The 12710-nt window shown below is 36.0% G+C and overlaps 1 protein-coding gene across 1 annotated transcript in view; it reads right to left on the bottom strand.

Moving 5' to 3' along the window:
• The window catches only part of PRKX (protein kinase cAMP-dependent X-linked catalytic subunit), a 75967-nt gene that overhangs the window by 15937 nt on the left and 47320 nt on the right, over window positions 1-12710 (bottom strand). Inside the window, exons 2-3 of the mRNA XM_072427464.1 lie at window positions 10057-10225; window positions 4265-4528 (exon numbers count right to left, since the gene is read on the bottom strand). Of these exons, the coding sequence (XP_072283565.1) occupies window positions 4265-4528; window positions 10057-10225 (433 nt within the window). The remainder of the gene's footprint in view (window positions 1-4264; window positions 4529-10056; window positions 10226-12710) is intronic.

Below are 12710 nucleotides of genomic sequence, written 5' to 3'. Positions count from 1 at the left end.
AACAGGAGGAACAGCTTCATTTTATGGAGGAAAAGCAAGACCTAACAGCTGATTCTGGAGTACAGCACCATCAAAACATAAACAGCACCTCCAGAAAATAGTGTAAATTTGAAAATGCGTTCCAAAATCCATGCTGGAAAACTGAAGGATCCGGATTATCAAAGGCCAGATTTTTGAATGTCAACTGTACATACTTATTTACATACACATAGCGCCACTAGATGGCAGTACAAAATAAGATTATAAATCCAGATACAATACAAAGAATGGTATTACAATATTTACAATAAGTGACAGCTACAGAGTTAAAAAATGCTGCGTATTAGATGATTGTTCATAAATTTATATGCAAAGAACAGCAAACAAATATGATGGCTTTTAGTCTTCAGTACAGGATTTAGTTTACTATATTCCTGGTATTTAATACTTTAAAGTTATATAGTATATAAATTATGGGTATAAATTGTTGCACAAATGAAAAAACAGGAAAACCCTTCAACCCATCTCTAATGGGTCTTTTTTTTTTTTTATTTTGTTATCCAATCAACTAGAGTAAAAAAACCCTATTTGAATTTTCCGTGGACACAATAAGGTAATACAAGTAAACGCATTTTAAACTATGTAAATATTCACTTTGCAAGGTGAACATTATTTACGCTTTAATTTTAACCGTATTGTTTGGCTGTAAAGTTGACCGTATCCTTGGGACACTGTACTGTAGATGATTTCTAAAAGAAAGTAGAATACGTATGTGGATGTCACAGGTGCTTTTTGCTTTCTTCTTCCTCTAGTTTTGGGCAGATCCTAAATGCTACAAAATAAAATGGTATCACTCTCTACAACATTCTCTTGTGGATGGCTTGGGTGGGGGTACAGGAAGTGGGTCTGTATTGTCTGCCAAAAAACAGTAACCGTCTTCGGTGGAACATGAACAATATACTAAAAGATAATTTAAGTGAAGAGTTGCTCCTCAATTGTCACCAAAGTGTCTCATGATATATTCCTTATCCTGTTCTACAAATATGTGATCAATTAGTCCTAATAATATATTAGGTCCTTTACAGAGAAGCGAAATCTTTATTGTTTGTGGCTACAATTCATGCTACATTCTGAAGGTCTTCTTTTGTAGCCACCCCATAGTGCTGTAGAAAGCTGAGACTACAAGTGTAATCTATAATTCACACTACAATGAACCATGGGGCATATTTTTTGATTTTTTTAAAGGAGAACAATACAATGATAAGCCAATCTAGGGTGGAAAATGCAAAGCAATGTTTCGGATTTAGCACCTGATATTTGTAACGCCACAATAATACCCTATAACCATCATTTTGTCTAGGTTGAATATGGAAATAGTTATTTTCTAGAAGGCAACATAAGAAGAATAAAGTCATGGCATACTTGTCAAACACAGGGTCCCAAAATTAGGACCCAGGTGAAGGGTTACATAAATATTGTTATGTAGCTTTGGGTCAAATTTTATGAGCTATAATTTTCACAACAAACTTGTTTGTATAGACTACACTAGCTGTTTGTAACTCACAATATACCTAAAGGTACACCGGAGATCTTATCTAGCTTTTGGTTCTTTATTTCCACAATAAGCTTGTTTGTATCGGCTACATTACAAGTTCTTAGTTTGTAATTTAATGAAAGGCTATCAGTCTGGAGCAACTGGCAGTCAAAACAAAATTTAAATAACCAAATAAATAGTTTTTGTTAATTAAATTGCATTAAAAAACTGAAACGTAATTCAAAAAGTTCAGAAAGTTGATAGAAAGTATCATTTGTCAGATAAAATTATTTTTAAAGTTTATATACTATGAATTTTAATGTTTTATCCCCAAGCATTAGTGAAGCAGAAAATTGAATAATGAGTACAGTACGTGCACAGCAAATATAACTTGAAGTACAATAAGTTCTTCCATAATCTGTAAAACCTAAAATGAACTTTCTACCATCTAATTGTCACTGTTTACTAGGCAACATCTAATAATCTGTTCTTTCAGGAAGCTGACAGATCTATAAATAAATAAACGGATGTGAAGCAACAGGCCAGAAAAAAAAAAAGATAAACACTCACATAACAAAGAGGTGAAATCTAACACTGTCATAGTAACTGGTTTGTTGGAGGATAGCACAATTTCTTTTCACACCAGCAAAGTGTAAAACATTGAATGACACAACCCTGGCATGATAGGAGAGTCAAACAAGTGATGATTGGGAACACAAAAATAATACCAAAATGTTGTTTGTACCATACATTGACTTTTAAAGAAACAAGGTGAAACAAGGGAAACAAGGTGAAACACAGTGCCCATTGAGTAGAACGCGACTGTTCACCCTGATTGCTTATCCACAGCTAGATATACTCAACCATTCATGCTTCTGTGCTGTCTCCCTATTATAATTGGAGTTCTCGTTTCATTGCCTAAATCGATAAGGGGTTTGCAGGTATGGAAGAGCAAGTGACCTCTCACTTGTGACAGTAATCAGACCTGAGTGGCTATTTGGAGGCAGGAACTCCTAGATTGTAAGCTCTTCGGGGCAGGGTCCACTCCTTTGCAACTCCTATTTAATGTACAGCACTGTGTAATATGTCGGCCCTATACAAATCCTGCGGGCCAGTGATAACATCCAGCCTGGTAAGCTTCAAAACCAAACCTAATTAGAATGAACCTAGGCTTGTACCCTAACATTGGATGGATGTCAATATTATTATTATTATTATTAATAATAATAATAATAACAACCAGCATTTATATAGGGGCAACATATTACGTAGCGCTGTACATTAAATAGGGGTTGCAAATGACAGACGAATACAGATTGTGACACAGGTGGAGAGGACCTTGCCCAGAAGAGCTTACAATCGAGGAGTCATTAGAACTGAACACCCTTTGAGCCACTTGGTTTAAAGGTAACTCCAGGCAGATATAAAATTACAAATGTATCTATCCATTAGAAAGTGTATGAATCATAAATTTATATGTTAGATTTAACCAGCATGAGTGCCTGAAGTGGCAAAGATAAAAGTTTCTTGTAAAAGTTTGAAGAACTGGGGAAAGAAGAACAATATTCTGGAAGTTAAATGAAACATATAAAAAAAAGAATGAATGGAGACATATGCTTTATTGCAGAAGACAGGCGGTATCGGTATCTCTTCTGCAAAAAATGACAAATTCAGTAGTTTTGTCTGGAGTTGAGTTTTAAGCAGGTGGACCACTCCTAATAAAGCGATCCTAATAAGAAGTTTATAAAAATTTGGTGCAGGTTTTTCAGTGCTCATAATTTTTTGGGGACCATTTAGAATAGTGGAACAATAAAGCACAATTCTTCATTACAGAACAGCTATAGCATCTTTTGTCCATTATTTTTAGGGTTCATGGTGCCCCATAAGCACGGGTCCCAATGTTTGCATATGCAGTTGTATATTTTTTTCTGATCTTTGTTAAACACTTCAAGCACAGCCTAAAGCTATTGGAATTCAAATAGAGGATAAGTGTACTTTTATTTAAATGAATGCCAGACCCAATGATTCGATCTTCGTAAGTAGTATGCTGTGGAGGGAGAGAATGATTTATGTTTGGTAGGTGTAGGAATAGTGCTGGGGGGTTAGTACACTGATACTTTAAGCAGACATTTACACCAGCCTTAACTCTAGAATGCTCTGTACATGATACTGGATCAATAGAAACATCAAATCCCCTAATGGATGTTATTATATGCACACATGGTAAATGGATTTTCAGTCAACATGAGAGAAAAGCAAATACCTAGTACTCTATACCACAGATATAAAGAGGAGCATGTGACACAATCCTCTTCCCATGTAATAATATTGGGTTTGGCCAATTGTTTAATGCTGTCAAATCAGGGTGAGGAGACAGCTCAGTGTAGGCTCAAACTAAAGATAATATCCAACTGGCTTCTTTTCCTCAGTCCTAACAGCTGAACTAAGTACATGGAGAGTGAAGCAAAGGTAATAATTTGATGCTGGGAAGAAAAGTATTAAGGTAAACCTATGTTTTTCTCATGTCCCGATCGTGCAGGAAGACGAAGAGGTAGACCATAGTGTGGCAACCATTCCGGTAGTCTCTGCTTCCTGCACAGGACATTTCTAGGGTACCATAGAATTATGTAATTGAAAGAAGTGTCAACACATTTGATTTAAGGAACTTGACAAAGACATAAGAAGAAAATTTGGAACACTAAGGCAAAAACAGAGCAACAAACAAAAACAATCTTAGGTAGCGCAGAATACCTGTCTGAAAGCTTCTTTGCAAATCCAAAATCTGTTAGCTTGATGTGACCTTCCCGGTCAAGCAATATATTTTCAGGCTTCAAGTCTCTGTAAACAATTTCTTTGGAGTGCAAGTATTCTATCGCACAAATAATTTCTGTGGAGTAAAACAGTCCAGTGCCGTTGTTAAAACGTCCCATGTTACGCAAGTAGCTAAAAAGTTCTCCTCCGGGTACGTACTCCATTAGCATGTATAAAAAACGATCATCATGTGAGGTCCAAAACCTGTAGAAAAGAAAAAAAAATAACAGTTTACGCCCTGTTAATAATAAAACATTCAAATGAGAATCACACTTAAGAGGGGTAGGATTCTTTCTTTCTTTCTTTCTTTCTTTACACCTGAATAAATAAAAATCATGCTAATCTGATACTCAAGCAGATGTAAAGGCTGTTCAGCGCTATATATGAAATTAAACAGAAAGAAGCACCAAATCAGTTTGTCCAACAGCCAATGTGTTTCGGAGGTCAAAAGAACTTTCATCAGGGCCGAACAATACTGTATGAAATCTAAAGCCAAAGCCAGTAAATTAAGGTTAACTCTGAAAACACTCTCTCATATGCCCAATATTAGAGGCACACCAGTGTAGCAGCAAACTCATCACTATATATTTAAATATTGGTTACAAAAGGGACATTTGAATGTCTGACTTGTGATTACTGCAACTATATCAAAGAAGGAAATAGAATTGTTCATTATGTAGCAGAACTTTTTAACAGAAGAAAAATAAATTGGGATAAATTGTAGGGTGATTACTATTGAGTATATATTACGCCATATATTGGTGAAAAATATTTAATGTCATTTATATTAGCATAATTAGGGAGGAGATTTTATGATAGTATATGGTCTGGCAATTTGAAGACCATTTTAGGATGGGTTTGTTTGTCCTGCTTTTGGATCTGGACCGGAGAGGGTGATTATGACAATTTATATCCTAGTTTAAATGGAAAATGTTATTTTGTTCCATTTTATTGCATACTGTGTAGTGGGTTGGTGTATGTATTCTGTATTTCCTTTTATGAAAAATGTAACTCTGCTCAATGCTGATGGGTTACTTTGGGAAGTGGTGTATATTGGGTGTTTTACACCTTAAATGTCAGTCTGTAAGCACAATGTCTATAAATAATGTATTTACTAATTCTTAAGAAAATGGTCTGTGTTCCATCATTGCGGTTAGATTGAGGTTCTAAAGTAAGGTATAAGGTAAGGTTTGATGCTTAACATTGTGGATGTGAACTACATTCCCAAATGTTTAAATGTGGTATATGAATAGGAACTAAATGTACAAGTGTCAGTTTTTCTAGAGGAAACTTGGAGAGAGACATGACTTGTTCAGGGAAGACGGAGTTGGTTGGTGGTTACGAGCAGGTATATTCTGGACTTTGAGCTAGCAGTTTTAGAGGAGGGGATTGCAGAGAAGTGGACTTGTAACATATACTTTTTTGCAAATGCACAGTCAAAAATACCTAACAGTTCAATACTTGTCTTGCAAGTCTTGCAAGTTAATATACATCATATGCATGAAGAAATATTATAACAAGTGTTTGTGGAACAAGATAGAAATACAAAGACTTAATTGTAGTCCGACAATATTAAATATGGTTTTAAATGTGTTCAAATAAATGTTACTTTTTATTATAGAGAGCTTGGCTGGTAGTTTTAATCCTTTCACCTGATTAAGATTATGGAACAAGTGAAGAGGAAAGCCCTGGGATGCAGCGACTTAATAGAGGTTACAAACCTTTTGTTTTCTGTTTGTTAATATTGATCAAGGTCAGCAATTTAATGGCTTCCTTTTTATGAAGAACACTAATACCTAGAGGCATATGTTATAAAACTGATATACAAAAGCTAAAGATAGCTAACAGCTTCACCCTAAATAAAACCTCCTTTGTAAACCATGCTGGTTTTTATCACCACGAAAAACCAACTTCAAGCTTGACTAAAGAAATCCCCACTAGTTCCATAAAGGAGAAAAAGACTTCAAAAGCAACATTTCCCTTTTTTATGAATAAATACTGATTTCAAATAAATCAGATGTTCCTCCATCCTCATGCACTGATCCTCTTCTAGGTTAAAGAAGCCCTACCACTGAGTGATTATGTAAACGGTCATTGCTGAACTCATTCTAAGGAAAGAGTATTGTATAAAGGTCTAAAGGTTTCTCAACCATTTTAACATGGGGGAAACCCCTGAAATTACTTTCAGGTCTTCTGAGAACCCCTACTATAACTACCATATCCATAACTTATAGTACATTATGGTGGTCAGTAGGACAAATGGTATCTTGCATTGCTGGTCATTGGGAAGAATGTCACTCTCACAAATAAGATCAACGGGGTCACTTAAACCGAGAGGCACAAATTGCTTATTGCTCAGGGAATCTCTAGCAAACTTGGAAGGAACCCTAGGGTTCCTACTCTGAGAAACACTGGTCTAAATGTAAAGCTGATCTTTTGGTTTTAAAAGTTAAAGTCATACACCAAAAACATGCAAACAGATAACAGCTGAACTGTATACTCATTCTAGGTCAGTGATTTGGAAGGCATTAAACACAGACGTTCATTTAGAACCGATTTATTAACCGATTAAGCTCTACAACGCTGAAGAAGATACACCTTCATCAGTGAACCTGGGTGATCCAGCAAACTTGAAATGAATCTGGTCAAGGATTGAAAACAATTGCAGACAAATAGCAAAATAACTTTTAATAAATCCAGCAATTCATGGTTTGCTGGATCAGAAAGTGTATCTTCTCCAGTCTTGGAGAGGCTTATTACATCAGGCTCATTAAACTAGGCAGTGTTTTCTAGAACCAGATTAGAAATGGCAGCTTAGACAATCTCTCATTGAAGCAGGCTTTAAATTAAGTATATTGCCGTTAAACTCACATTCTGTATGCCTAGTACATCATGGACACACAGTGTATTTTATTTTCAGCTTGTAACATAAGCATGTTCTAGCACTGATGTGTGTATGACGCTGTGTAGCAGCAGGCCAGTTAGAGTGATCCCCGTCCACCACCAAAGGTAGCTACACTAGGAATATAAGCATCAGAACTAGACCAATAGAAGAAGGTGGCCTGGTCTGATGAATCTTGCCTAAGTACATTTGGATGGCTGTGTATGAGCGCTGAGTACCTGGGGTGTGCTATAGAAGTAGACAGAAACATAATTTTTTTTTTGCGAGTTTATATAATCTTTAGTTATATGTAAATAAAGGTAAACCATGGGCAGCATGGTGGCACAGGTTAGCACCCTTGCCTTTGCAGCGCTAGGTCCCAGGTTCAAATGTCGGCCAGGACACTATATGCATGGAGTTTGCATGCACTTCCTGTGTTTGTGTGGGTTTCCTCCATGTACTCCGGTTTCCTCCCACATTGCAAAAACATGTAGTTAGGTTAATTGACTTGCCTCCCCAATTACCTTAGACTGTAATAAAGACATATAACAGATACATCACATATGACATTAGATTGTGAGGGACAGCTAGTGACATGACTATGGACTTTTATCACTTTTAGTATGAGAGGCCTAAAAAAAATTATTACTGGCCAGTTCCAGAAAAACAGCCATATAAAATTTAAAAATGTGTTTTTCCCACCAAAGACAGTGTATTGGATACGTAATTCTGTTTCTCAGTGTCCAGTGAAATAGGCATAGAAATGTGCTGTGCACGCCTTTGCTACACAGCATCCAGTAATCTACAGGATTAATCATCCTGTTCTGTAAGCCTGGATGTATTCACTGCCTCTGGCAACACAAAAGGTCAAATTTATGACACTTGTGCCACTGCCCAAAAGCTTGGTGACATGTTGCATAACAACGTGCTATTGGGATGCATGCCGCTCTGGAATTTGATGAGGATAAAATAATGTGCCATCTGTATAATAGAAAATATCCTCCAGTGGATATTGGACAAAAAGGTCTTTTATTATAAGTTCTTAACATGTTGTCTGATTTATTGCTACAAGAGGAAATATTGTACCACCTTTGGCATTACAGAAGCAGGCTATGTTCTGAATGAATAAAAATATATCACACTATCATACCACAATTGCTGTAAGTGTGATTGCTTAAGTCCATATCATGGCTTGAAATAGTTGCACCTGAACAATTGCTTAGTACATGCAAAGCTAGCAGGGTCTGATCCCTTGTAACTTGGCTTAAGGTTCCCAAATCTGAGGTTGAGAGATATCCCCTTGATCTGCCGATATCCACATATATTCACAAGAAACCCAAAATGTGCTGGACATCACTACTGTGTAAGGCTTGTTGAGGTGTATCTTACAGCTGTATTGCAATTGGTACATCGCCCCACTACAGAAAACCACTAGAGAGAATTCAGCTCCAAGATGTTCTTCTTGCTGGGTCCAAATTTAGTTTTTGGGTACAATTACTTTTTACATCCCTTTGTGCACTATAATCCTTTGTTATATAACATTATCTTGTAGTGCTCTGTATGAATGTGATTTATAATTATTTAACATGTTCAGTTCTGTGTAAAAAGCTCTTTTCTAACTGTTCTCTTCACCTTTCAACATCAAACTTTACTTGGATATTGGATATTATATTCAACAAAAGCCTGTTTGCACCATTTAGCTGCCATATGCTGGCGACTGCAGAAAGTGAGTCTCAAGCTACATAAAAACGATCTTTTGACCAAATTGATTAGCCTAGCCAGGATGGCGTAACTCCTAATTTGACAGCTTGGAAGGCAGGAAAGAACAGTTTTTGTAGAAGGGACATTGCCAAGCGCAGTTTGAACTTTGATTGCCAAGTTACCCGGCAATGCCAGATTCCCCTGACCATGTGCTGGGAATGAATGTCATCCCAGCCCAGGCAATCAAGATGTGTGAAGATCGTCCCCAGAAGAAAATGGCAGAGAAAAGGGACAGGTAAGTATTGTGGGTTTAGTTACGTTTTAACATTTAGCAATTCCTTGCACGCTAACCTATGTCTACCTAATACCTTTACATCAGACGTACATCAAAGTTCATTGGCCCAACTACAGTAAACTTTTTAAGTACATTTACCGATCTCAATTAGCACACACTCATAAAACAAGTACAATATATTTCATAATGTACGTAATGTTATGTATGTAATATTCCGTGTCTGAACTTTATACTACATTTTACATAGTATTAATAGGTTATGGACAATAGAACTTGTACAGGGTTTACATGGACAATAGAACTTGTACAGGGTTTAATAAATGCCAGAACCAGGTCTAAAACAGAGAATTTTGCATCAGAAAAAAACTTGAGAATATAAGTAATGTACTATCACAAGTGTCACCAAAATACAGAAATTGCTATGGGTAAGTAAAGTAAAAAACAAAGTTGGAAATTCCAGTAGTAGGTCCCACAACTGGATAGACTTCAAATATAAACAGCCAGCACACAGCTATAGCAGGCAGCATGTGCTTCCAAACTAAAATATCCCAGAGGTAATGTAATACAATTTATTGCTCTTCGTTATTTTGACAACGTTATAAATGTTTTAGCTAATTACTGATGTAGTTTAAATGAATCTAAACCAAGACATGGTAACATCAGATAAGGATTAACAGCAAACAGATATTGTAATAAAAACAAGATACTATACCAAAGGTCATTTATAACAAAATGTCACAGTGCAGCGCTTCATAAAATACTCTATTGCTTGAAAATGCCACAGTAAGTAAAAATATTTCAATCTAACCATAATAAAGGCATAGAAAATGTAAACAGATAAAATAAGATACTTACAGTCTGACCAGAAATGGATGGTTCACTTCTTTCAAAACGGATTTCTCATTGTGTACGTGTTGTTCTTGTTTTAAACGAATGACATCAGGAATGCTCATTACCTTTAATGCAAAATAGTTCTTTGCCGTTTTCTCTTTTACTAAATGGACCCTCCCGAATGTTCCAGTTCCTGTATAGAAAAAATAAAATATAAAATAAAAATAGTTATCCTTCTAATAATCCTAACTGGATCATGCATAGTAAACCATAAACCATACATAGTATACCATGCATAGTAAACCTTAAACCATACGGATGACCTATTTCACATAGAGCAGATCATCACTGATTCTAAATCAAACCTTGTCCTTTCCCATCTTGTTGGTTTTTTTATTGATTGTTAGTAAGGTCCACAATGTAGTTTATTCACAGAGGTCTTAAAACATTATCTGTTTTATTTATAAAACAGGGTAATCAAAGATTCCTTCAAACATTCCCTTGTGGGAATTGTTTAGGTCCACATAAATTTATATAATATAATTTGTCCCTATTTTTAATTTTTGGGAGACATTGTTCACCTGTCCCCAGATCATGAATACTAATGTTTACTTATCTGGAACAAGTAGCAAAATCACTTTTAAAACAAGACCACATTCACCTCTGTATCTACTACCACCATGGAAAAAAAAATCTGAGAATCTTTCTATTAACCTCAGTACTTTGTAGGCTGTCAGCCCTTTGCTGTGAACTAGCGGGTGCCCAAGTCTGAAACTAGACTGCACAGTTGTGGTTTTTAGGAATCTTATACTGCTTGTTAACAATAAGTTATTATATTCCATCAAGTAACACGAGCACCAGGTTATGGAAAATGTATTTGAGAATGTGTCCCCTTCTGTGTGTTGTAGTGCTATATTGAGAAATATTGCTCCTTCTTGTCATGTCTGACACCTGTCACCAGGGCAAGAAGTGCAAGAGTCTCAGAAAGAACCAATAGCATCCGGACAAAAGTATTTTAAATAAAAAGAGCAAAAAATATATATAATAGATTACAGTTTACCAGTCGCTATATGTTGTGGCTGCATTAGTTATATTTTCCAGGCTAAGAATATTTTCAGAAATCACAAAAAATACATGTTTATTCTTGCCAGAAATGCAATGTCTGTTATCTTCTGTGAAAACTTAAATTTTGCAAACTACCAGTCCTATCCATCCATCATGTAAAAGAGATGAGCAAAGACAGACATGTTTGAAATCCAGTCTGTGTGCCAACGGTGGCTGCCCCCATACAATTGTGAAATTAATGTGGACATGAAAAGAAAGTGTGTTTGTAGAATCACTATGTGAAAATAAGGAATAAAAAAGGCTGAAATAAAATTTGTATACAGCCAGTACATCTAAGGAAAGGTAAGCCGTGTTATAGTATACTTTAGCTTTTATTACTGCCTTCATCCCCTTCAGTTCATCTCATGGTCTGTTCTGCATGACAGATATGCAGCCTATCCCGTATATGTAGAAATCCTGATAAAACAGTTTTATTTTGTTGAGGAAAGGGTAGGGAAGGTTTGGAACCTCTCATCACCATTTTGCTGACCTTGTGCAGCAGATGTGTAAATCTCACAATTGTTACTTCTGCATGTCATGGACCCATCAAATCACAATCCTAGTAAAAGCTCCAACAAACAAGCTTTGCATTATTTTGCATTGATATTAAAAGACTATATGTGAATCTCTAAACCAGATCTGGGCAAACTCCAGCCCTGGGCTTTTTAATCTGGGCCTTCAAATATTGCTACAGATTTGTCAACTGGCAAAAAAGGTGACCAATAACACTGTTCCTACTGAAATTGAATTATCTTTAAATGTAAGTTTTCTTTTAAGTTTAGGTAATGGCTTTTACATGTAATTTCTATCAGTTCATACAAACACTCTCCATCCATCTCATACTGGTCTGTCAAATGTTAAAACTTATTGTGGCCCTCGAGCCAAAAAGTTTGCCCACTCCTGCTCTAATATATCATTTGTAGTCAAGTATACACCTTCCTGAAAGGTATGGATGTGAGTAAGTATAAATGGCCTCTTCAGCATACAACCTAATTTATTAGTCATAACTTTGTATAGCTTAAAAAGCTTTAAGGAGCAAATTATATCAACAGGACTATATCTGGGAGTTTTATGTCCTCGGAATTTTATATGCTGGGAATAGAAGAAGGATGAAGAGTTAGATTTAAAAAACAATGCCATTGTCATACCTAAACTTTGCACAAAGGTAATGCTAAAGGAGACAAAAACTGCTTATACATAGATATTATCCATCTTTACTTACAAGCTATTAGCTGCAGTCTTTCTAAAACAATCCACTTGGTAGAAACGTTTGGCGCATGTTGGGCCCTAGTAATTAATTAAAACAAATCTGCTGTAATTCGAATAATCTTGAAGCAAACCTAATCTCAGAATTTTTACTTCACATAAAAAGGTAGACAACCTTTTATTTAAAGTGAAACCGTTGTTAGTGTTTTTATAAAGGTGCAACACTTTTTTAGGTTAAAAAAAAAAAAAAAAAGCACCGCCTCCTTAATTCTTAATTGCCTAGTCAAGCAAGAATGTATGGGAGCGCAGAGCCTCCTGGGATACCTACGTCACACACATCCCAGGAGGCTCTTGGCTGCTCCTTCTGT

Source organism: Pyxicephalus adspersus, chromosome 1 (genome assembly GCF_032062135.1).
Source record: "Pyxicephalus adspersus chromosome 1, UCB_Pads_2.0, whole genome shotgun sequence".
NCBI lineage: Eukaryota > Metazoa > Chordata > Amphibia > Anura > Pyxicephalidae > Pyxicephalus > Pyxicephalus adspersus.
This window is presented reverse-complemented; position numbering and strand designations above follow the sequence as displayed.